This window comes from Sinocyclocheilus anshuiensis, unplaced genomic scaffold (genome assembly GCF_001515605.1).
Source record: "Sinocyclocheilus anshuiensis isolate Anshui unplaced genomic scaffold, SAMN03320099.WGS_v1.1 scaffold160, whole genome shotgun sequence".
Lineage (NCBI taxonomy): Eukaryota > Metazoa > Chordata > Actinopteri > Cypriniformes > Cyprinidae > Sinocyclocheilus > Sinocyclocheilus anshuiensis.
The window spans coordinates 1,387,192-1,414,966 of NW_015554119.1; the positions used below are offsets into that span (position 1 = coordinate 1,387,192).

A 27,775-nucleotide genomic window follows, 5' to 3' on the forward strand; every position below is an offset into this window, starting at 1 on the left:
GCTAATCGACATAGCCTTTATCACTGCTTAGAATACTATGAAATATGTTGCATGCCTTATTCTGTGTAAGAAGCCACATCATCTCTGAAGGAAAACAGCTGAGATCACAGAAGGATTTATTTCAAACACTCGACTGACGTTATGAAGTGAGTTTGGAGTAAAAACTTTATTAAATGTGGTATTTTCACGTGCTTTCAGGTGGAGCAGCATTTACTGCATACAGCCGTAGTTTACTGACAAGCTACGCAAACAGCTTTCATAATCGCTGAACGATTTATTCGATTTCATAATCGCACGATTAAATCGTCTGCGATTATGAACGCGATTTTGCGTAGCTTGTCAGTGAACTACGGCTCTGTGTAGTGAATGCTGTTCCATCTGAAGACATGTGCTGGAGATTCACTACTATTCACAGAACCGGCTTTACTGACAAGATACGCATGACAATCACATTCGATTAATCGTGCAGCCCTAACTCACAACCTTTACAATCCCTACTAACACACATACTCAAGCTACACACTCATGGCCAACATATAAACACACACACACACGCCCGCGCCTCACTAAACAACCTCTTTCTCAATTTCAGGCCCTTGCTAAAAGCACCCTTGTCCCTGAAATATTAAGCACGGCTTTGGGGAGACTGGGAGAGAGAGAGAGAGAGAGACATTTGTGACAGAAACACGGACAAGCAATTTGAAATAGATTTGAGGGACAATGTTCCTGGTGAACGCGTTCAGAATATTTAGTGTTCTTTGCTAAGCCAGGCACAACTATTAGGATTGTTAACAACTGCATAGCAATGTACTAAATGTTAGCAATGCCCAGCAACCACCCCAAACACACTAGCAACAGAATAGCAATGCACTAAATGCACTAAATTTTAGTGTAGTGATGTGCTCAAAAGCACCCAATACTCATTAACAACCGCATTGCAATACCTTGGCAAACACCTTCAACACTAACTACTCTGCATATTCTTAAAAATGTAGTAATCTTTGCTATATTATTTTTTGGCGCTGTTATCAGTGTTATTTGAGTATTTTTTTGCACTATTATAGCATTTATTATTATTTAGCATCGTTGTTCCCTTTAAATTTATCATATTTTTTATGATTTTATGTATTTTTTTATTATCATTGTTTAAAAATATTTATATTTAGTTTTAATTTATTTTTATTTTTGTTTTAATAATTCTAGTACTTAAACTTAATGTTGCCTTGGTGACTTGAATTTTATTTCTTAAATTTCAGCTTTTTATTTTATTTTATTTTATTTTATTTTTCAATTACCAAAAAAGTTTTTTCTTTTTTTTTAATACTTTAGTTACCGCTAACAACACTGGCTCTTATACAGTATAGTTGTCTTGACAATAATAACCACCCATTTAAAAAGATTAGAGTTTGTTTTTCATGATATTTTAAGAGGTACATATAATGGTGTATATGCATGTGATTGTATGCATGTCGTTTTTTCCCCTGCGTTCTTTCATCTAATGTCTCTCCTATATGGGCTGAACCCTTTCATTTGATAGTTGACTCGAAAATTTGCAGTATATCAAGTTAGTGACCCACGTGTCATCAGAGGCCGTGCAAGGTCAGTAATTATACCCTGATCAGACGGCATGCGATTATGTTCAGTTTGAACATGTTCTGACTGAAGACGTTATGAAACGAGACGTAAACCCTCATCCGAACATCTCATAAATTGTATAGCAAGTCACTTTTCCTTCACTGGCCCTTTCCTTCACATTCCTGAATGTTGATTGTTTCCATAGCAACCACCCCTCCCTCTTGCAGCCAAAGATGCAGACGCCGTTCTGCGGACCCTTGCGATGGACCATAGTAACGTCCAATCTATTCCTCCTCACTGAACTGCTGTAAACAGCAATTTTCTGAATCAGTTGTCAGTTTGCCATCTCCTCTCAGCTTTGATGGCTCACAAATTGCCATTTGCATTTTTTTTTTGCATTTCTTCCTCTCCGATTGAGAAGTGTGACGCATTTGTCAGCATGTTGTGTGTTTGTTGGGATTAGTTACTCATCCGCAGTTGGTAAATTCACTGCAGTGGACTTCAGCACCCTGCTTAAACATTATACATAATTTGTGACAGTCATCTCTGCTTATATCCCGTCAGCAGTCCTTGCATCAACCTGAGCACTCGAGTTCATCTCTTCCGACAGCTGCAGGCTTTTTACTCCCTCAGTCATGTTTTGAGTTTTTGTTGAGTCTCTGACATTTCGCATTACACACTTTCTCTTTCTTTTTTTTCTGTCCTGACCCATCAGAAACTCTTTAGTTAAAATGCTCTAGAAGGAAGAAATTGATGTTTCAGAATGCAAAACCAGGGAGGTCTGAATTTTTAAATTTTTTTATTAATTTTGAGAACTTTTTGTACAATGTTTTTGTTTTGGTAATTTATTTTTATTTATGTCCATTTAATATATATCTTTTTTAATTTCATTTATTTATTTATTTGCAATATGTGTAGTATATATTGTATATAAAATATATAGTTTGATGTGTGTAAATTTTGCATGTCAGCCATTGAAAAACCCATTAATACCCTTTTTACATATATTGTAAATAAATGACAAAAACAAAAATAAATTACAAAAACAAAAACGTTGTACAAAAAGTTCTCAAAATGAATAATAAAAAAAAAAAATTTCAGAAAATTCAAAAAATTGCGTTTGGTCTCGTTCTGTATCGCGTATCTTGTCAGTGTCTGCGCTTGCTTAGCCATTTGTTGCGGAGAAAATAAGGAAAGTGTGTTCAAGCGCCAGCAGAAAACAGTGTAAAGAAGTAGTCTTTGAGAGAAGCAGTCTTTATCAGGGGAAGTTAAAAGCAGCTCGTAAGTGTATTTACTTGTCTCATTAGTGTTTAGTGCAGCTGTCGTTGCTAGGAAATGCTTGTTTTGTTTACTGTGTAGAGACGTGCTGATATCGCGTTTGGTCTCGTTCTGTATCGCGTATCTTGTCAGTGTCTGCGCTTGCTTGGCCATTTGTTGCGGAAAAAATAAGGAAAGTGTGTCCAGCTGAATTAATTTAGTATTTTGTTAGACGTGTATAAAAAAGCTTAGTTTACCGCAACAGCGGTCGCGTGACGGCCTCCTCGTGGTAAGACCGAAGAGTGTAAAGACCATCGACTCTACCGTGCGACTCCACCGGGCAGAGACACCGGCAAAGGATAAGTATCGCTTTTTATTTCTATTGTAAATATATTATGGAAGTAAAATAGGTTGTGAGTGCAGTTTTATGGTGATGCTTTTATTCTATTTTATTTTATTTTTCTATATAATATTTCTTTATTTCCATACAATATATGTAGTATATATTTTCTTATATAAAATATATAGGATGATATTTATAAATATATTTATAATTATGCATATCAGCCATTGAAAAACCCATCAATACCCTTTTTACTTTTTAAATATATTATGGAAGTAAAACAGGTTGTGGTGATGCTGTTATTTCCTTATTTAAATTAATTAATTAATTAAATAATTTATTTATAATATACATATTTATTTCTATATAATATATTATTTATTTCCATATAATATATTTTTTTATTTCTATACAATATATGTAGTATGTTTTCTATATATAAAATATATAGGTTGATATGTATAAATATATTTATAATTATGCATATCAGCCATTGAAAAGCCCGTTCATCACTTGTAAATATATTATGGAAGTAAAATGGGTTGTGAGTGCAATTTTATGGCATTAAATGTCATTTATAATAGTCATAATGCACTGGATGGTGTTTAGCTGTAGATTAGCTGTTTTGACAGCTTTTTGTCCAGGTGTTCACCTGAATTTGAATGAATTTCGATTAGGTGTGTATTTAAGAAGAGTGTCTGCATCAGTGACACAAAGATTTTCTTTGAGATTTAGTTTCATTTGTTCAAGAGCTGGCAAAAGTCCATGTGAGGTATTTCCTGCTAAATTAATAATTTCACACAAAAGATGGCATTTTGCCAATGATGTTGTACGAGAAAATCTCAACGAGCGATTAACATTTTTTTCACCCTGTTAATTGGGGTCACATGCAAAGGCCATATCAGAACCTGTGAATACCTTATGTGTTGGGTTCCTTTTGTTGTAATGTTTTTGATGAATGCTGAGAACCGTGGAAGGAAGTGCTATGAAAATGATATGATATCTGAAAGCACACTTTAAAATAATTTAAAAAAATGTGTAGAAATGCGATTCATGCCTACTGTTTTCTATCTTTTTTTTATTTTCACAAAAAATGAGCAAAATAATTACAGAGCAAAATGGCTTTAACAGATAATTTCCTCCTTTTGATGGATTTAAATGAGGAAAATTGTTTATTTAGACTACTGTGGTTTGAGATTTTCTATGTAGCCTGACCCCCTCGTCATTTAATAAGAGAAACATATTCACCTCCCCACTTTCTCTCAATCGCTCAGACACTTTAGTGTCCATTAGTAAGAATATGAATCACTTTGGCTCTGACTGGTCTGACGGCTTTTTGATCTAGTTTTCTTTCTTCTCATTTGTCTTTTGAAGATCATCTTTTCAACCAAGAAGCGCTGATAGAAACCTTCGCTTTCTGCATTGGCCACTTTTGAAACAGCAGAAATTGTTAAAAATGTAAACCGACTGTCATGACAATATTGCATCTAAAAAAGGCTGAATTTTCTTTTATTTTAGAAATTATTTGAGACTTTCCAAGTATGCAAAATAGAGAAAATGAGTGAATGAATTGAAAGCAGAAGTTAGTTTCTGTCTTTTTATGATTTGGCTTCTAGGTTTCTGTAAATAGATACAGTCAGTTTTGGTCAGTGTTTGGTTTTTCCCTGTTGTTATTTGAGATTAGTGTTATATAACCTAATTGTAGGCAGAGATCCTGTCCAACGGAGATCCAAAGATGCACACGGGTGTCTTTCAGTGCTGTCAAACGAACAAAACACACAGAGAGAACATCTATTAAATAGTTTTTTTTTTAGATCTGAACTGTGTGGTTCGACAGTACAAAAAGTCTCTGTTGCAGTAGGCAATTTAAAGTGTAAAAACTGCATTTAGACTGTTACATGATTTTCTTGCATTTAAAGGCAATAATATCATTAGCTGCATCACAGTCATTCTTTAGATGAACTGACCACCTCTAACCTCATTCGATGTCCTAAAATCACAGAGAATTAGAATTCATTAGTTTTTTCATCTATTATTCCCTCAACATGAGAATGAGTTGTAAAGGATGTCTATTACATCTCTTCTCATCCTCTCCTTCCCCTTCTTGCCATCTCAGACGGCACTTCACCGTGGGCCAGCTGCACCCCTGTGTGAGGAATGAGAAATATCGACGGGACTGATCTTTCCTGGGGTCATGTTAAATAATTTATGGCAGCTATAAGTTAGTCAGACCTTCCCGCCTGCCACAGGGGCCGCAAGTCTGCCAGCAACTATTTTATGAAGCTTTCAATTCCCATCTGTTCAGGGTGCAAAGGATTCCTTTTGTTTGTAGAACAATTAACGTTTAATTTAGTAGTAGTAGTAGTAGTAGTAAAAATGATGATAATAATAATAATAATAATAATATTTTAAATGTTAAATGTTACATTTTGTATTCTTATTATTTATAAAGCTTTATAAATAATAGTAATGATTACATTTCAAATTTGTATTATTGTTTTGTATTGTATTATTATTTTATATATTTTTATATATTAGAAAATAAGTTATGATTCATATTTTTATTTTATTTATAACATTTTATTTTATATATAAAATATTAATAATAATAAACATAGCAATAACAATAAGGAACGATGTATAATAATATGAATAATTAAATTATTTATAACATTTTGTGTTATTAATAATAATAATACACAATGTTATAAACAATTTATTTTTATTAATGCAAAATGTTAATGTTTTAAGTATATAATAATAATAATAATAATAATAATAATAATAACAATAGAAATACATTATTATTATTATTATTATTATTTTATATACTTAAAAAACCTCATCATGCACGATAACAATACGGCCGTCCATTATATTTATCTCGTCTCTAATGCGTTGCATGCCTGTTGCTCAGTGCAGCAGGGATTCTTTCCGAGCGCTTGGATTGGATTCTAACTGCACCGGGATCATTGGTTTTATCGGAATGGCTGTGAGGTGTGAATTGATGGCAGAGTGAGGCCGTAAACATTTTTATAGACAGAGCAGTAAGTCAATACGATGCTCACCTGTGGAAACTGAGCTTAAAATAGACCGATCGTTAGCCATGCACGTCTCCCTTCATGATGTACGGACGCTCCGATTATTTGCCTTGTTAAATTTATATCTGGCTCTGAGCTAGAGACCTGTGAGTGAGGATTGTGGGTAATTTCACCCTTGGGGCTCTCGATGCACTTTAGATGCATTGATGATCTGCTGATATATGAGGTGTGGTGTTGGCTCTTGTGATGTTTCAGGAAGAATGCTAGTTTTTATAGCTCAACCAATCAGATTTTAGTACCATATCCATTTGTCTATGTGTACAATTGTTTACAAGAATATTTTGCTGATTGCAAGTTGTTTTATAAGACATTTTATTTATAAAGCTTTATTTTAAATATAACATATTTAAAAGAATAATAATAATTATAATTGTTATTTATTATTATTTTGAAATAAAAAAAATTATTATTGTTTATAAAGTTTACAACAATAACAATGTTTTTATTTAATTTATTGTTTTTTTATTGTTATGATACATTTAAATGTAAAATGAAATGTTAATGTGTATAATATGTTAGAAATACAGTTTATAATGCACCATTTTAAGTGTTACCATTTTATTTTTAATGTACTGTTTTATCTTATATTATTTTTTTTTTTTTATTTAGAAAAATAAAAATAATATATAATTTATTTATATATGATATTATTTATTTGTATATTATTATTTGTATTTATTTTTTTATTTATTAATTTTTTTTTACTTGCATTATGCATTTTATTGCAACACAACCTGAAAATGCATGTTCTCTTCTCTCTCCACAGAGAAAAAAGAAGTGACCCAGAGTTTGGAGAACTATACGTCAAAGTGCCCGGGTGGAATGGAGGTGATCAGCCTCCCTGATGGACTCAAACTTCCTCCTGTTCCTTTCACCAAACTACCCATCGTCAGGTGAGAGGGTCTTTTGTTGTTTTCCCCTTACATCCCTGTTCCAATATAGTCATAATTTAATTTTGTATGACCATTATTCTACTCCTACTCTGATCTTTACTATTAAACAGGCTGATTTTTGTTTCTGTCCCTTTAAAGATTCCATAGTCTAATATGTAAATTTTCCATGAAAACAAAATGTTTTATTGTTTATTTGAACACATTTATCTCAATGCCCACTCGCGGGGTTTTAATGGTGTATTTCCACAACTCAGTGTGTGAAAAATGACTCATTTGAACTCTGACTGTGGTTTAAAACATTTTTGAAGTTTGTTGGGCTGTGAGCCGCAAGAAAGCTGTATGAAAATTAAATATGCAGCTTTCATTTGTTTTATTCTCCCCAAATTAAACATTTGAATGGAAAGCACATAACTTCTCATATCCTTTCATCTGTCCCAAGGAAGCTGCTGATGTTCTTTGTGTGTAGGAAAGAAAGGCCTATAAATGTGTTTAACAGGTGTATTTCATAATCCCACCAGCTAAAGCTGAACATGTTCGCTTGATTGAAGTCTCCATTCCTCTAAGCGCTCCTCTCTGAAGAGCTTGTTCTTTTATTTTTTGAGTTGTTAAAATTCCTTAATTTATTCTTAAAGGGATATTTAATTATAAAACTTCAGACAAGCTGTGTTTTCAAGCAGTCGTTAACATGCAATATCTTGCTCGCTGCCTGCTGCCAGAATTTACACGGAGGGCGAATTCTAGACATATCTTTAAAAAGTTCCAGAATGAAATCTTGCCATCTCACAAGAGAGATTGTTGTTTTATAGGAAAGCATAAATGTCAGTATTAAACTGCTGTTTGCTGGTCAGAGATGTTGTTGCTCTGGCAACAGTGTTATGAGACATTTAAGCTCTAAAGCTGAGTTGTTCATTTTCGGAATCAAGTGAAAGTTCTGAGTTTTTTTTTGTTTTTTTTTGACTCCTCGTGTCCTTTTCTCTGAATATCTGGGAACAGGAAGGGTAGAAACAGAACTGAAGAGTGTTGAAAGCTGGTCAACGCTCGAGAGCTTGATTTAGAAACTCAGATAGAACACAGACTTGCCAGTATATATATTTTTTAAGAAAGCACAGTCTTGGTTTTTAATATTCTCTGTTTCTTACTCGTATATAGCTTCTATTATTTAAAAGTGGTTGCTGTTTGGAGTGGTTGCTAGGTGGTTGTTAGGATGTTGTGGGTGATTGCTAGCGTTTGGGGTGGTTTCTATGGTGTTGTGAGTGGTTACTAGGGTTTTTAGTCTAGTCAAGTCACCTTTATTTGTATAGCGCTTTATACATTACAGGTTGTGTCAAAGCAGCTTTACAGTGTCAAATATGAAAATAGGCTAGTGTGTGTCCATAATGCAGGAGGACAATAGTAAACAGTCAATTTTTCAGTTAAAGTCAGTTCATTGGTTGGTTGTTAGAGTAGTTGCTAGGGTGTTTGTGGTAGTTGTTAGGTTGGTTGCTAGGGGTTTGGGTAGTTGTTAGCATTTGGGGTGGTTTTTGTTGTTAGAGTGGTTGCATTGGGTGGTTGCTAGGGTGTTGTGGATGGTTTTGTTAGGGAGTTTGGGGTGGTTGCTGAGGTGTCTAGGATGTTGTGTGTGGTTGCTAGCATTTGGGGTTGTTGCTAGGGTGTTTGCTAGGGTTTTATGGATGGTTGATAGGGTGTTTGGGGTGGTTACTAAGGTTTTTAGGTTGGTTGTTAGTGTGTTTTGGGTAATTGTTAGAGTAGTTGATAGGGTTTGGGGTGTTTGCTATAGGGTGTTTACTAGGGTTTGGGGTAGTTGCTAGAATTTGGGGTGGTTGCTAGGGTGTGTTTGGGGTAGTTGTTAAGGTGGTTGCTAGGGTTTGGGGTAGTTGCTAGCATTTGGGGTGGTTTTTAGGGTGTTTTGGGTGGTTGCTTGGGTGTTTAGGGTGTTTTTGTTTTCTAGGAATTGGGGTGGTTGATTAGGTGTTTAGGATGTTGTGGGTGGTTGCGAGCATTTGGGGAGATTGCTAGTGTTTTTGGGCTATTTTTTAGGGTTTGGGGTGGTTGCTAGGGTTTTGTGGAAGGTCGTTTGGGTGTTTGGGGTGGTAGCTTACTGGTTTTAGTCAACATAGACCATTTTTTTATTCTTATCTGTAGATATGGCTTAAGTATTAGTCTGTGGAGTGTGGAATTTATTTTTAGCCTATTTTATGATCCGCCAGGTGAAAGCTGTAAGTCTGATCACATAGTGGAGTACCAGCACACCTCTCACTTGATTTTAGGAATCATTCATGTCCAATAGCACAAGCGCTGTGAGAGAAGAGTTATGCGCCGAAGTTTAATACTCGGGGTTTGCACAATAGGTCAACTTTCCAACATTAATGAACATTTTGTCATCTTGTCCTTCCAAAATATTTTCTTTTTAGTTCTGCAGAAGAAAGTCAGAAAGGTTTGAAATGGCATAATGGTGTAAATCATGACAGAATTTTCATTTTTGGTTGAACTGTCTCTTTAATTGTGGGTGATAGTAATACTTGCTTAGCAAATTACTATTTGCATTGACCACATGAGTGCTATCGCTTAATATATCAGAGCTTTTTTTATTTATTTGTTTGTTTTGTTTTTATTTTATTTTATTGTTTGCTGTGAGCCTGTGATAACTTTAATAGATAACGTCCCCATTGTTAGTTTTTCAGATGTGGGATGTGGTTGTTAGGGTGTTTTGGGCTGTTGTTTAGGAGCAGCTTAAGGCTCAAGTTGTGCTCTCAAACAAAATGTGATTCTTTTCTATTATTAACAGTCATATATTGTGAAATGCTTATTAAAAATGTACCATTGAGAATTATTGCAATTGTTGTGAAATCTAATTTTACATCCAAATGGTTGTTACTACACTGAATGGACACTAGCTATAAACTGTAGCTGTAAAATAAATTCTGGAATCATTGTAAATGCTGAGTGTGCAACTTGCATCAACTTATTTTTTCAAACAGCAGTTGAGTAATTCATCAATTCATCATGTTACTTCATAAGTTTTAGACTACCGTTAAAAAGTTTGTGGTCAGTAAGATAATACTTTTATTCAGCAAGGATGCGTTAAATTGGTAAAAAAAAAAGTGACAGTTTTTGTTTCAAATAAATGCTGTTCTTTTGAACTTTATATTTGTCAAAGAATCCTGAAAGGAATCCTGTTTCATGGTTTTCACAAAAATATAAAGCATTGCAACTCAGCAAATCAGCATATTAGAATGATTTCTGAAGGATCATGTGACACTGAAGACTGGAGTAATGATGCTGAAAATTAAGTGCTGCGTCACAGGAATAAATTAAATTTTTTAATATATTCAAAAATAAAAGAGTTATTTAAATTGTAGTAATATTTCACAATATTACCGTTTTTACTGTATTTATGATCAAATAATTTCAGGCTTGGTGAGCAGAAGAGACTTCTTCCAGGTCCTTTCTGCTTACTCAATATGGGAAACAGGCCTAACTCTCTCTGTTTTTGATTGATTTTTAGATCCGTTTCTCTGCTGAACCTGCCAGTGAGTCTGCGTCCTCATAAGGTGAAAAGTCTTCTGGGACAGGGCATGTCCAGCGCTAGCCCATTCATCTACTCCCCAATCACGATGCACAGCAGAGGAGACGAGCGCTCGAAGAAGATCGGTGAATAGTTTTTCTTCTCAGATCTCTCTTAAACTTCCTCTGTGTGAGTTATTGTTTTCTCTGAAACTTTAATTACGGTATATAAGCATGATCTTTGAGTTTTAACCTCACACACTGTTTATGCGGGGTGGTATTGCTTCTTTCGTAGCGATCTTAATTACTTTTTAAAAGATTCTAAACTAAACACACACTATTGTGCTTCCACGTGGTCTGTTCGATTCATGTTTATGACAGGCGCTGTCATTAAGTTGTTTCTTTCCCTGTTGGCAGTCGGAGGCGGCTGGAAGGAGTTGAAGTGTTTTCTGGATCTCTTAAGCAGCATCACACGGCACAGGCTCTATTATTTATAGACTTATTAAGGCTAATAGCAGAACACTTTGCCACATTAAAAATACTATGGTAGTGTAGTTCACTTACTGTTTAAAAACTCAAACCATGGTGATTAGCTGGTACAGTGACGGTATTGCATGCTAAACTATGGTGCTTTGATACAGTACACACCATATTTATATACCATGGTATTTCTATAAAAATGCTACTCAAAAAATTGAATGAATATACCATGGTATATAAATATCATAATCAAACTGTGACGATATACATCAAAGTATCATGGTACAGTGGTGGTAATACAGTGGTACTTATTATTTTAATTTGATTATATTCATATACCATTGGATTTAGATGCAGTACCATGGTACTGTGATAGTATTTCATGGTAATACCATGATTCTTTGATATATACACTGAACAAAATTATAAACGCAACACTTTTGTTTTTGCCCCCATTTTTCATGAGCTGAACATGGACTTTTTCTATGTACACAAAAGGCCTATTTCTCTCAAATATTGTTCACAAATCTGTCTAAATCTGTGTTAGTGAGCACTTCTCCTTTGCCGAGATAATCCATCCACCTCACAGGTGTGGCATATCAAGATGCTGATTAGACAGCATGATTATTGCACAGGTGTGCCTTAGGCTGGCCACAATAAAAGGCCACTCTAAAATGTGCAGTTTTACTGTATTGGGGCGTCCGGGGGGTCCGAAAACCAGTCAGTATCTGGTGTGACCACCATTTGCCTCACACAGTGCAACACATCTCCTTCGCATAGAGTTGATTAGGTTGTTGTGTGGCCTGTGGAATGTTGGTCCACTCCTCTTTAACAGCTGTGCGAAGTTACTGGATATTAGCAGGAACTGGAACACGCTGTCGTATACGCCGATCCAGAGCATCCCGTTTCATATCATATTAACATGGTACTCCCAGCCACTTCTAGTAGTTTCATTGTAGTTTTTGGTACTTGTTTGTAAGTGTGGTACTTCATTTACATTTACATTTAGTCATTTAGCAGACGCTTTTATCCAAAGCGACTTACAGTTGGGGGATACATAAAGCGATTCTTCTTAAAGAGGCAAACAGCCACAGGAAGTGCTTGTAATACCAAGTTTTAGGCATTGTTCAAATAAGTGCAAGCTAGAAAGGGAAGGAATAAATAAAGAGAAATACATCGTTTTTTTTTTTATTTAACATAAATCAAATGTCCTTTAGTCTTAAAAAGCTTTGTAATTATATTACAATACATCACGTGCAGCCGTCTGTCTCTTCTGTTGACTAATCGCTTGACCCCTTCAAGGTACTTCAAGGAATGCCATGAGATACCATAGTATTTGACTATAATTATCATACAGTACCATGGTATATATCAAAGTATCATGGTACAGTGCTACAATTACTATAGTACTTTTGATAATTATATGTGACCCTGGACCACAAAACCAGTCTTAAGTCGCTGGGGTATATTAATAGCAATAGCCAAAAATACATTGTATGGGTCAAAAAAATAAAATATTGTCCCATCCTAACAAACCATACATCAATGGAAAGCTTATTTATTCAGCTTTCAGATGATGTATAAATCTCAATTTTGAAAAATTGACACTTAAGTCACATATTTAGATTTTATTATATTCTTATACCATGGGATTTTCATGCAGTACCATGATACTGTGATAGTTTGATATACATTGTAGTATTTAAATGGTATTTGCATGTACTCCAGGAATTTCATGGTACTTTTTGCTACTTGTTTGCAGTTGTGCTACTCTGAGGTACTTCAACAAATACAATGATGATACCATGGTATTTGAATATGATAACTGTATATATCAAAATACCGTGGTACTGCAAGTTTATCAGATGGTAATACTGTGGTACTTTGACCGTAGTACTGTTTAGTACTGTTAGTGATGGTATTTCCATGGTACACTGATATTTGTCATGGTATTTTTTGATTACCAATTGTTTTATATACCTTACACCTGTTAGTACTGGTTAATATAATATAATATAATATAATATAATATAATATAATATGCATATCCAGAAAACATGGTTTTTACTTTTTGATACTTTTTTGAAAATTATTTCCTGTCAGCTTTCATGTCAAAGATATATCACTCTAATAATCGTCCACTCAGTCTTCATGTCAGTAAAATGTCTATTTATAGTTCAAGCTCCTCCAGATTCATATTAAATTCATAGACTGTATCTAATCTCTCACTCTGGGCGTAACTTTCTTGAGTTCTATTGTTTTGTTGTGGATTTTTTGGGTGTATTTTTGGATCGTAGGTGCCCTGAGGAACTGGCAGGAATCTTATGAAGACAGATGGCTGTTCAGTGTGAGGTTGCCCCGACTTTTCAAACAAATCATGTTGTATAAGAGTCAGATGGCTGTTTCCAGCCTGTCTTATTTCATTCTGCCAAAACCCACCAACGTTTGCTGCCTGTTTTAATTTTTTTTCATGTGCTATCCCATGACCACTTGGATACTCCCAATGGTCCCGATTTCACTCTCAATTACGTCGGAGCGGTTAGTCAACCGCTTCCGTCACGGGTCGCGGTTAGTCACAGGTGGGCGGGGAGAATCGACACAGGTGGGCACTTTCCTGAAGACTTCGTCTTTCTGCTGTTGAAGCGAGGTTTAGAGTTGCCTCAATTTCCAGTTGATTACACAAGCACCTAGACGTCAAGAGATAGTTTTCCCAAGAGGGATGGAGGGAGCAAGAGAATGAAAGGACGAGGAAATTCACATTCAAAACCGAATCATTCTAGTCATTTACATAATTGAATAATTTCCAATCAGGGTTAAATTAGTGCCACGTACTTCCGCTTTTGAGTGCGGCTTCACTGAAATGTCACTTGGACTTGTTTGGCTTTGGCTTCAATGGAATCAGTCAGATCCTGCTTCATTTTCTTTTAAAAAATGTCAACATATTTGCCTTTTAAGTGGCTTTTGCAAGTCAAGCAGCACTGTTTTTTTATTCTTTATGCTTATTATTAGTACACTGTGAAAGACAATTTTTCGAAATTGTAAATAAAACAGATTATATGAGTACAAGAAAATAGTATTTCAGTCTTTCTACAAAATTTAATGTCTAATTCAGTGCGTTAACTTGCTGTTTCTTTGTAATTGCTTGTGAATTTTACCAGCAATTTCTGAGTGAAAATTGTTTCTATACCAATTTCAGTGTAATTTAGGGCTGGGCAATATGACGATATTATCGTATATCGACGATGTCTCGTAAGTATCGCGATGTCGATGTTAACAGTCAGGTAACAGACGATTATCGACATTATCGGAAAAACAATGACAAATAATGAACTTAGTAAGTTGCAAAAAAATATTTTACATAGCCCCATAGTCACCATACAGGTCTTTTTGCATGCAAGAATGAAATAATTTAGTAGGAGGGTTGGGAATCGAAAAGCTATTCCAATTTCGGGAATCAGATCAGATGCGTAAGGTCAGGAATCAGATTACTTGTTATAAAATTACTTTTCGATTCTGCTTCTCGATTTCTGTGTGCGCATTTATTGTGATTTCAAAAGATTCAACTGCAAGAAGACGAAATAGAACTCACTTCTGCACACACACACACAAAGCGCACAAACAAAAGCCGCCTCTTATATACGTGAAAACTGGACTGAGCTCTCTTTCTCGCATTCTTACACATTCGAATGGACAAACACACAGAATTATATCAAAATGTCCCATAAATACAATCTGTTATGTCTTAAGTGAACGTAAAGAGTTGAGAAATGTAAAATTTACATAATAATGTAAATAATTTACATAATTTTAAAAATGAAATTTAAATTACCCTGCTTCTAAATAAATAAAGCAGTTATTTTTATTTAGTTAAAAACAGGCCAAAAGAGACCTCCGAACTAGAAGGCTACCAGAAAGGAAAAAATTCGTTTTGAATCCCTGCATGATTTTAGTCATACATGATAAATATCAAATACGTTATAACTTGACTACAAGTTTAAAAACAACGCTGCAATTGTTATAATTAAGGAAATTAAACTTACCATCATGAAATGTGTCTACACAGGCGATAATGACCAAAAAGAAAGAAAAACATCGGAAATAGGCATATTTTATTCAAGACATTATTATAGGCCTATGACATCAACATGCATTTATCATTCTTACAATCACCGCCAGAATGTCTAACTTCACCATGATGAACTTAAAATTGGGTTCTATTATTTTTCCTCAACAGTTCTCCTCACTAAACGAAATTAATTTCAAACACAAATTTGATAAGAATAGAGTGGAAATTATTAGCAACACCAAAATAACAGCAAAGCTAATATTTTCTGTTATTTTAAGCTCAAACTAAGAAAAGTAAAACCAAACTTTGCGGCAATAATTAAGACCAAACTGAACATGGTGTGTGTTTATGGTGCATGTCGGCAATGTTGTCTCGGCGGGGGCGGGGCGTGGTGGAGGTGGGGCTTAGGTAGACGATATTATCGGATATCACGATATTTTTAAAGGCGATTATCGATAAGATATTTTTGACACATCGCCCAGCCCTAGTGTAATTTATCATATAATTTTTGCCTGGCAGGCGATAATATGACTTAGCTCCCTGTCTGTTTTCAATGGTGATGCTCTGCAAATGTGAGTGACTCTTATGAGCAGATTCTTGAATCATTCAGAGAGATTCACAAGATGCCAGTTTGAATCAGTCTGATGAATCTTTACCTAATGAACTAACTCACTGACTCTTATGAGCCGTTTCTTTAATGAATCGTTCAAAATGATTCACAAGATACTAGTTTGGATCAGCCTGATGAATGCTTTACAGAATGAACTCACTGACTCACTCACTGCAAGTTTTCATTTTGCTCAGTGATGAACGTATCGAAATGAAGTGCGTTTTGTATACTTAAATGGTGTAATTCACTCAAAAATAAAAATGGTCATCATTTACATTTTTGTTTTGGTCCATATAATAAAAGGACCTTTAGCGTTTTTCAAAATCAGTTCTTTTGTGAAAGTCATACAGGCTTGGATCAACATGAGAGGGAGTAAATGATGACAGAATATTTATTTTTGGCTGAACTATCCTATCCCATTAAGGTTCTTGAAATCTAAATTAGTATTATTACTGGATGTTGTTCATATGAAAATGTGTTAAAGATATGCATTTGAATGTTTTTCTTTGTAATAAATGCCACAGACTCTACAGAAAATAGTTCTTCATGTCACGGTCGTGACAGGACGTCACCACTCTAGTATTCCTCCAACACAGGGATCGTGTCTCAAATTACACCTCGAAGTCCCATTTTCCTCAAAGTCATTTGTTTCTTGCTTAACGGCTCCCACGCACTTTCCTGTGTGAAACAGGGCTTGTAAACGAGCCGCATTATACGATCCTCCTTCTTGTTTGATTGGTACGAGCCCGCTTAATAACTTCCCAGAATGCCACAGGCAGGAGGGGATGTGTCACGCCTGTCTAGGGGTAAGCCGAGCACCCAAGGCTAACGGCTCTGAGTCACACACTTTCCCTGACAGAAAAATCTTTGGGGCGATGAAAAATGTCACTTGTTTGTTGTTTTTCCGTCAAGGCTCCATTGGTTTGAATATTTTATGTGGTGATGATGCGCCGCTGCCCCGCACAGCTCTAAATTTGGCCAGGCTGCATGTAATGAGCACCCAGGGAAACACTCCTCGGTTTGATTTGAGAACCAAAAAGAACATGGTTGCATTTATTTTGGATTGTGTGTCTGTTTCTCACTCTGTGGTGTTGATATGTAATCTAGTTAGTGCGTGTTTGTGCCGAATCAACTATAGATGGGGTTTTCTTTGCTGTTCTGTTGCTCTCTCGTTCTTGCCAGAAAGCAGTCTGACTCACACACACCAGATGTCTCTGGAGAGAAGACCTTTATCAAAGCGAACAGCCTCCACAAACACACACACACAGAGGCAGGGGTTGCGTGAGGTACATTTAGTCATGCATTAACTAATTCAACAAGGTATACGTGCATAATTGTATTTGACTGATGAGACTGAAGTAGGAAATGTTTTTGAAGCATTTGCCTAATTATTTTGAGAATTTTTTTTCTTGTGTGCAACTTGAACGGGGATGAGGGAAATCGCAAATAAATGATCAATTCTAGTTCCATTAATGATTCAGGAAGAAATATTGGGAAGAAATGCAATTCCTTTTTAATATATAAAAAGGAATTGCATAGGAAACTATGATGATAGTTTTTTTTTTCTCTTTGGTAAAGAGAAAGTTCAAAAGGACAATATTTATTTGAAATAAAGTATTTTGTAAGATTATAAATGTCTTTACTGTCACTTTTAATCAATTCTGTGTTTTTTTGCTAAATAAAAGTATTAATTTCTTTAAAAATATCTTACTGACCCCAAACTTTTAAACGGTAGTGTATATATTCAGAATTTTTTGTAAATTAATTAGTAACACTTTACAATGCTTAAGATACAGCATTGCTTTTTAATGATAATAGACTAGTCAAGATTACTGGAAGGCCTGGATAATTTTTCTCTTATAGTAGATCTTAAAACAGACTTTTCAAGTAAACCCAGGTGTCACATCAGGGTTTATATTTGCCAGTTTTAGTAATGAAAATCATAAAGTTCAGATTTCCTGAAATCATGATGCTCTCTGGAGGTGTGTAGTGTTAAACTCTCTTGCTTAACAACTTGATATTGATGGCTATTTGGGGCTCATTAGATGAAAACACATGGCTGTTGGCTGTTTTGATATAGATTAAATATTCATTATTTTATCAGAAATGGATGCGGTCGACTCCCGTCAGAGCAGAAAATCAGACTTCAGCCATATCAGTGCAAACTCTGGAAAACCCCAAACACTGTTCAATCTCAGCCCGATCCACAGAGCCAAAACTCATTTTCTAAATGTATGACTTGTTGTCGTCCCTGTGCGCGTAGAGGAACCATCTGCCTTCAAGCTGCCTCTCATACTGTGAATATATTTACTCTTATTCCCAGAGAAGAGACCAGCATCCTTCAGGTGTGTGTATGATAGATGAGCCGAAGGGAAGTCTGTAGCTATTTTCGGCCGTGCTGGATAGTTACGATTGGATTGACGACTTCTCCCAGATGCAGAGAATATTCACTCATTGCCAATATGAAACTCTCGGCTTTGATCAAGATTTTGACTTCATTAACCTGTTGGGATTCAGTCTTGAAACTCTCGTCCATGTTCAGTCTGTTAGTTAAAGAGTTTCAAAACTATTTGCATAGACATTTTTTAAAGTTGATAGAATGATTTCTGAAGGATCATGTGACACTGAAGACTGGAGTAATGATGCTGAAAAGCAGCTTTGTCATCACAGAAATAAATTACATTTGAAAATATATTCAAATAGAATTTTTTTTTTAAATTTGTAATAATATTTGACATTATTACCATTTATTGCACTTTTGATCAAATAAAGGCAGCCTGGAAAAACATAAAAGCTTTTTTCCCCCCAAAAATCTTACAGATCAATGTCATCACAGAAATAAATTACATTTTAAAATATATTCAAATAGAATTTTTTTTTTTAATTTGTAATAATATTTGACATTATTACCATTTATTGCACTTTTGATCAAATAAAGGCAGCCTGGAAAAACATAAAAGCTTTTTTCCCCCCAAAAATCTTACAGATCAATTAATTGGTCTTAAAATGTATATATAATAATTTACTAATTTAATGTGATATGTGTGCATGCACGCACGCGCGCGCACACACACACACACACACACACACACACACACACATATATGACCCATTCCAACTGTCAGTAACATAATTGGAGTGATTTTGTATGGAGTCTCTGATTATACTGCAGAGATCTCAGCTGTGATGCAAGCCAGCGCGTCTGAATATTTAATATTCAGTCCAAAAAGTGCTTCTTTGTATGCAAAGGCTGTAAAACTGCTGGTTATGAGCCAAACAATTCTTCCCTCATCTCAAGGCTGCTATTAACAAAACACCTCGACGCAATTTTAAATGGCACATTCAGAGATGAAAACAAGCTAGCTGCATTTAAAGATTCCCTGATGCAGTAAAAAGAAAGTTTCTTCATCTAAGGGCCTCATCATTAAAAAAATATGTATTTTGTAATATGTAAATGTGTATTTTCCTTAATTATTATTTGCTTTGAAAAGATTTTTCTGATTCTGTATTTCCACTTCTAACCACAAAGGCCATAAAATGAAGTGCAGAATGGAATAAGATATTTATGCAATGAAATAATAATTAATCTAAACAGTTGTTTTCCTGTATGCAAGTCTTCAGACAGGCTGTTTCATCACATCATCGGGTGATTTTGGTTTTGTTCATCTACTTTTTCTTGAAGCCTGTACATTCTACTTATTTATCATACTGCTTTTTGCATACTATATTTTAGTGATGTATGCATATTTGGACGTGGGGACGGTGTTTACACTCTTGTTACTATGAATGAATGACTTTAATGGTTACACATTAAAGTAGATTGAAGAAAGTGTTAAAGAAAGAAACACTCACCAGTATTAAAACGTAGTAGCAGCAAAACAAAGTTTTAAAGTACAACAGGCAGCAAAAACAAAGTTTTAAAGTATAACAGGCCTGCGTAATTATCTCTGTGACATCTAGTGACCTTTTGTTCTCTTGCGCGTTATTCTGTATGATCTGATCTTAACTGTTCCTGTGGTAAAGCTTTAATCTGACGTCCCGATCTGTGAGTTTGACAGGAACTAAGCTAAAAGAATAGAATGAGTCTAAGAATGTACAAAAGGGTTGTGTACATGACAATCACGCCATTATTTCTGCAGTGAAAGATGTCTGAGCTCACTCTGTAAAGAACATATGGTATTAGCATAATCCAGAAACATATATATGCTATTAACAGTTGATAAAACATCACAATAATCCACAAGTAATGCATACGACTCCAGTCCATCAATTAATGTCTTGTGAAGCAAAAAGCAGTGTGTTTGTAAGAAACATATTCATCCGGACGCTTTTAACTTTAAAGGGGTCATATGATGCGATTTCAAGTTTTCCTTTCTCTTTGGAGTGTTACAAGCTGTTCGGGAATAGATAAGATCCCTAAAGTTGCAAAGACTAAAGTCTCAATCCCAAAGAGGTATTCTATTTAAAAGTTAAGACTCGTCCACGTCCTCCTAAAACGCCTCGTTTTAACACGCCCCCACATGTCTACGTCACTGTGTGGGAAGATTTGCATAACACCACCCAAATGTTCACGCAAAGAAAGAAGGCTTAACTTTGATTCTCGTTGTAGTATTGTTGTTGCCGCCGCCGCCATATCGTGGAGATACTGTGTATTTCGTTGCGAAAGCGAAAATACTTTGTTTGGCCTTCCAAATGAGGACACAACTAGAAATCAGTGGTTAAGTTGTATTTACAACACTGTTCCAGAACAGTTCAACCCAAATATTCAGATGTGTGCAGCGCATTTTATGGAGGACTGTTTCCTGAACCCGGGAGAGTAGACTACAATGCCGGCTGTTCTGACTCACAGCCTGTAAGTATGTTTTCATATTTAAAGGATTTGCCACTGATGATTCAAATGTGAATTTTGAGCAGTGTAGAGTAGCGCTTGTTGTTTGTCGTTTCTCCGATCACAAATGCAGACAGGGTTTTATGTTTATGCGATACAACGCGTAAAAAGAGAGTATAAGTTATTATAATCAGTAATTATGTCCACACTGGATGCAACAAATGCCTCGTTTGTAATGGGTTTTATTGGTTTTGTCTCGTCGCGCTGGGACACGGCATCACAGAATAGTAAGGGACGTAACATTTCCGTCACACGCTTGAGGCATTCGGCCAATCACAACACACTGGATAGCTGGCCAATCAGAGCACACCTCACTTTTCAGAACGATGAGCTTTGTAAAAATCGACGCGTTTCAGAAAAGCGGGGCATAGAGGAGAAACTATAATGCACAGTATGTGGAAAATAATGTGTTTTTGAACCTTAAACTGCACAAATTGCTTTTTTAGCAACGTCATATGACCCCTTTAATCTGTTGCACATAATTAGTCTAACAAACATACTCATTCATGCATATGTACAAAGGGAGTTAAAGTGGATGAATGAAACAGTTAGAGAAACCAGAGAATGCAGCTATGGAAAATGAGTCAGTTTACCACCATCAGCGCTGTTTTAGAACGGGGTCTACAGCTTATACTATACCTCCGTTTCGTTTAGTTAAATGTACGATACTTACATTGCCTTGGCCGTGAACGAGCATCTGGATGCAGTCTCAGATGAAAGTCTTGATGGTTTGAAGGTTCTATGGTGTTGGAATTGCGATCATGTTATTCCGGGTTTGAAGAGTGATGAACTCCAAAGATGTTATTCTGTTGTGGTGGGGTGAGTTTTCTCCCAGCTGGAAAGTTGCAACATGGCTGGTTGCAACTTTGGAGTCCTGCTGGCTGATTGTGGTCGGACTGGACATCCGAGAGTAAGAGCATTCAGTACAGCAGAAGAGAGAGAAGAGCAGCGGTTCACGGATGTGAGGCCTTTTAACTTCTATGGAGGTCACACCTCCAGGGCTCAGTGAGTCAATGGTGACTTAAAACTTCGGAGGGACAGTTTACGACTCTTTGTCTACGAGCATGGTATTGTGCATATTATGTACACTGAACAAAATTATAAACGCAACACTTTTGTTTTTGCCCCCATTTTTCATGAGCTGAACTCAAAGATCTAAGACTTTTTCTATGTACACAAAAGGCCTATTTCTCTCAAATATTGTTCACAAATCTGTCTAAATCTGTGTTAGTGAGCACTTCTCCTTTGCCGAGATAATCCATCCACCTCACAGGTGTGGCATATCAAGATGCTGATCAGACAGCATGATTATTGCACAGGTGTGTCTTAGGCTGGCCACAATAAAATGCCACTCTAAAATGTGCAGTTTTATCACACAGCACAATGCCACACATGTCGCACGTTTTGAGAGAGCGTGCAATTAACATGCTGACTGCAGGAATGTCCACCAGAGCTGTTGCCCGTGAATTACCTGATCAACTCTATGCGAAGGAGATGTGTTGCACTGCGTGAGGCAAATGGTGGTCACACCAGATACTGACTGGTTTTCGGACCCCCCCGGACCCCCCAGTACAGTAAAACTGCACATTTTAGAGTGGCCTTTTATTGTGGCCAGCCTAAGGCACACCTGTGCAATAATCATGCTGTCTAATCAGCATCTTGATATGCCACACCTGTGAGGTGGATGGATTATCTCGGCAAAGGAGAAGTGCTCACTAACACAGATTTAGACAGATTTGTGAACAATATTTGAGAGAAATAGGCCTTTTGTGTACATAGAAAAAGTCTTAGATCTTTGAGTTCAGCTCATGAAAAATGGGGGCAAAAACAAAAGTGTTGCATTTATAATTTTGTTCAGTGAACTGGATTGGGTGTTGATACAAAAACTATTAAAGATTCTTAGAACACTAATATGTTGCATTGGTATCAACATATAAAATACACTCTAATTTAGATCCAATAGATACCAAACATGGTGTAGGTGTTTTATTCTTAGCATTAAAAATCAAATTTTTTATTTCATGTTGACTTCAAGTAAAAGTGTTGCTGTTTAGTCTAGCATTTCATGCAGGTTTCCTTCAAGTGAGATGATTTTATCAGCTAGCCCATGTTGATCCACGTGGCTGCTGTCGGCACTATTGGTTCATGAATTCAACCAGCCGTGCTGCTTTTGCCTGGTGTATCTTTCTGGAAATAGATACAGTAAACTGAAAAAGTACATAGTATCTGAATGTCATTTCATTTGATATAACATCAAAATGGCATCCACAAACTAAATTCTAGATCTTCCCTAACTTCACTTCATTTTTGCTTCAGTTTTGATGATTTTTTTTGTGGATGTATGAAGTCAGTTCTCATGATTTCATTTTCAGCACTAAATCTACTGTTTTATAATTAAAAACGTAGCAGATATCTCTAATGCAGTGCATTGACATTTGGACATTTTTAAGTTTCAACATTTTTTTTTTGAGTCTGCTGTATATGGATGTGCATATTTGTACTATATTGACTGGAAGCTGAGCTCTTTAGGGGTAATTGTTCAGCATTGTGGTTGTTTTGTGGTTTTATGTGGAATGAGATATATCTCATAGGGTAAACTGTGTTTTCAGAAGAGCCAAAGGGCAGATGTCCTCCGGCTCTCAGCATGGACGGATCTCAGAAGCAGTGCAGGTGTCTGGAGTTGTGTGTCTTCCAGCGGAACAGCAGGAGGAGAGCGCTTTATCCTGTCTCCTAAATGGATGGCTATTTTAGGGAGAGAGAGATATCTCCTCCTCCATTACGCACGTAATGAGGCATTAAACACTCTTTAACATCTTTATCAGGACTTTGTCTCAGCCTGATGCTGTTTCAGCGGTTTGTACAAGCAGTCCAGTTTCAGGAATATGGACAAATTAAAGGGGCCATATCAGTGGAAAGGGGAGTTTTCATACTCTTTATTTTTTCTTGCATGCATTCTTTCATGATTTAATTCATGCTTTCATTCATGCATCCATATTTAAAATAAATAATTATTTAATTAAATGAATAAAAAAAATACCTAAAAATACATTTAAAATAAATACATACAGTTTTAAAAATGTATAATTAGTAATTTATTTAAAATATTTAAAATAAATAATTTTTAATAAATTAAAATAAATTTTAAATAAGTACATAAAAATAAATATTTAAATGCATAAATAATATGTTGCTGTAACATTAATAATCAATAAGCACGTAATGAGGCATTAAACACTCTTTAACATCTTTATCAGGACTTTGTCTCAGCCTGATGCTGTTTCAGCGGTTTGTACAAGCAGTCCAGTTTCAGGAATATGGACAAATTAAAGGGGCCATATCAGTGGAAAGGGGAGTTTTCATACTCTTTATTTTTTCTTGCATGCATTCTTTCATGATTTAATTCATGCTTTCATTCATGCATCCATATTTAAAATAAATAATTATTTAATTAAATGAATAAAAAAAATACCTAAAAATACATTTAAAATAAATACATACAGTTTTAAAAATGTATAATTAGTAATTTATTTAAAATATTTAAAATAAATAATTTTTAATAAATTAAAATAAATTTTAAATAAGTACATAAAAATAAATATTTAAATGCATAAATAATATTTTGCTGTAACATTAATAATCAATAAATCATTATGTAAAATAATAATTTAAATTATTTAAAATAAATAAATTAATAATTTTAAATAAATGGAAATACATTTCAAATACACGTTTTAAAATGTATAATGAATACAAAAATTATTTACAATAAATAATTTTAAATAAATAAATAAAAATAAAACTTTAATTCTTAATCATTGTTTATTTTAAATATTTGTGTTTTAAATAATCATTTATTTATGTATTTATTTAATTTAAATCATTATGTATATATTTTTTTTTATTTGATTTAATTAATTTCTTTTAAATAATTATTTCTACTACTTTTACTAATTTTACTTTTACTAATAAGCAGCACTATAATACAGGCATTAATACTCTAATAAAGTGCTTATTTATTGGTCACCTTAATTCATTTATATATCATATTTTGCAAGCTTTTATGTATGAGTAGTATCTCGGTGCTTGTGTGTGTGTTGCATGTGGGCGAACAGCTGCTCACACGCTGTGCACGTGCTGATAATCAGCACTTTCTAATGAGCCAATTCATCTCTCGTTAACATTTGTTATGACCTGCAGGAGTTCCCACAAGGGGAGTTCTCACTCTTCCATGATTTTCAGAGTGTGCAAAACTCTCACTTCCCCTGATTTGCAATGTAGTCACTGGGCTGTCGTCGTAGTGGTCAGGCAGTGTTGCAATTGGGAAGAGACCCATGTGAAAAAGGTGCTTGTTAGTTAACAGATGTACCAGCCTTTCAAAGGTTTTCTCGTTTTCCCCACTCACTGTAAAAGCTCTGGACGCTTGATGACCCCTGCAGATGGGATTTAGCGATGCTGACAGGTGCATCCATCCTGCATCTTGGGTCCACGTCTGTATACGTCTTGACCTGCCAAATCTCAACACCACTTGGTTTTTTCGTGAGGACATTCTCAAAAGGGCAAATATTTGACATGCTTGTGTATGTGGGATGGAGCTCTTACACCAGCAGATGTTCACAGCAGACCCAGCAGATCCCTGTTTGCGAAGCTGTAATGGACGACAACACAGTGTGGGCCCGTATAATGACTGTTGGCCTGCTGGAGACAAACACAGACCCAAAACCACAGGTTGTATATAAAGAGATTTTTGCACAGATACGTCTAATGAAGGCTAGAAGGGCTTCTTAATTAGTTTGTTTTGGCATTTGCAATTGCATGACCTTGGGCATGTTGGGGATGGCATATTGCCTTTTATTTTTGGAAGTAGTTTTAGTTTAGTTATATTATGTAAACAAACTTTTATTTTGGTTGCGATTAATCATGATTAAAGGTGGGGTAAGCGATTTCTGGTAGCCAATGTTGACATTTGAAATCACCAAAACAAACACGCCCCTACCCCAAAAGGGTCTCGCCCCTATTTTGATAGCTCCGCCCCACACATACGTACGGGGGGGTAAAATGTGACTCTTGACATTTTTTGTGACCGCTTACCTCAGAATAATCCATATTTTCTTGCATGCTTCCACTTGTAGCATGCGTTCATACACTCAGCGCTGCATAATAGTAAACAGTTCTGCTTTTATGTAGCTGCAGAGGTTTGAAGAACATGAATTTCAGCTTGATGTGAGTCATTCAGGAGAGCTCCTCACTAATGCAGAACAGCACCGATACAGTATTGATGGTGAATCTCTGCGTAGGTTTCGTTTGGAGAGGTGAGTCAGCTACACTTGAGCAGGGTTTCCTGTCATCTTCAAGAGCGGCCGCCACACGAGTGTGTGAGTCACTGTGGTGGGACGTTAATGCAGTGTGTGCTTGTGTTTCATCTGTACAGAAATCTGGATTAGAATAAAAACATTGACCACTTTTGGGACTGATGATTGGTTATCTCAAGGGCTTTTCCTTTTTCTTTGTTCTTTGTGGGTCTCTTTTGAACAGCAGAGCTCAGTGAAAAATCTTTGACATCCAAAAGATTCTATTCTATAATAGAAAATAATTACTTTAGATTGAAATAATATTTTACAATATAACTGTTTTACTGTATTTTTGATCAAATAAATGCAGCCTTGGTGAGCAGAAGTATTGGAGCCTGTTGGCACCACGGAAAAAAATAAAAAGGTAATTCCAATTGTTTATATCTCACAATTATGCGTTTATATCTCGAAATTATGCATTTATATCATGGAAATTCTGAGGTTTTCCTCAAAATTGAAAAATAAAAGTCAGAATTGTGAGATAACTCAGAATTGCTAGGGAAAAAGACAAAATTGTGAGGTTAAAAAGTCGCTATTAAATAAAATAAAATTAAATGAAATTTTTAATGGAATTAAATTAAAATCTTAATGGCCCCAAACTTTTAGACAATAGTGCCTGTATATAATTTATTGATATATATATATATATATATATATATTTCTTTCTCTCCTCCATCTCCCTTCCACCCCACTTCCATGTAAGTTTCATGTATAGATGGGGCATGAATGATGTATCATACAGCTTCAAGTCAGTGTCTCCTTTACGTCCTTCTGTGAAGAGAGCTCTAACTAAGGTTGAGTTGGAAGGGATTTCTTTTTTTCTTATTCACAGCTTCTCTCTATGTGGCATAAAAGAGTGTAACAAACCCCCATCTCATGTATCTATCACAAATTCACTTGTTTTTACGTTTCCCAATTTTACATTATTTATTGAGTTCAAGGAAATATTTATGATTTATCCTGCTGCTGATTAAACTGAACCCTTGAGCCTAAAAAAGGTTTCTTTTTCAGGTGATTTCACGAAGTCTGAACAAACTACAGTATTAATATTAACCAAAACTAAAAAAAAAGCTTTGAGCTCTTTATTTTTATGCTGCAATACTGAGGTAAAAAGAATTGCGATGGCTGTTTCATGTTGACCTAAACTGGCAGATTTCAGACTCAACAGGTGGATTTGTCTGCGTCTCATTGCTTTGGCTTGGTTCTCATCCTCAGAGTCTCTGGTCTCCATCAGCAGTGCCACGGGGCCTTTGTGTGGCATCCAGCTCAAATGAAATGCTTAAACTGCCTCATGGGCTTCTCCCTGAAGGGGGATGTTGCTTTTAACCCTCTGGGGTCCGAGGGTGTTTTGGGGCCCTGGAGAAGTTTTGACATGCCCTGACATTTGTGCTTTTTTCAGTTGCTAATAAACATTTTAATGGCTAAGTTTAGTAGCACCATAATCAGCACAAACTGGGCTACAATAATATGTGGGCAGCATGTATGTATGTGATTGTGTTTTTGAGAAAACAACGTTTATGCGTGCTTAGTGGAAAAACTACAATTTTAAAGTCACTGAAATAAGGCCATAAAACACATACAGAACATTTGTTCACAAGACTTTTGAGAACTGATCTTGAAGTCTAGAGTTTTTGCTTCAAAATTATGTGAAAATCATCTTACTCACTCATTCACAGAAAACAATATATTGATTTAAATTTTCTAAGACAC

General features: G+C 35.5%; 1 protein-coding gene across 2 annotated transcripts in view; it reads left to right on the plus strand.

The window, feature by feature from the left end:
* LOC107669949 (trafficking protein particle complex subunit 9-like) overlaps positions 1 to 27,775 on the plus strand; it is a 252,767-nt gene that overhangs the window by 33,130 nt on the left and 191,862 nt on the right. For both annotated transcript variants that reach the window (XM_016462382.1, XM_016462383.1), the window contains 2 exons: positions 7,043 to 7,169; positions 10,675 to 10,820. In XM_016462382.1, coding sequence (XP_016317868.1) covers positions 7,043 to 7,169; positions 10,675 to 10,820 — 273 coding nt within the window. The remainder of the gene's footprint in view (positions 1 to 7,042; positions 7,170 to 10,674; positions 10,821 to 27,775) is intronic.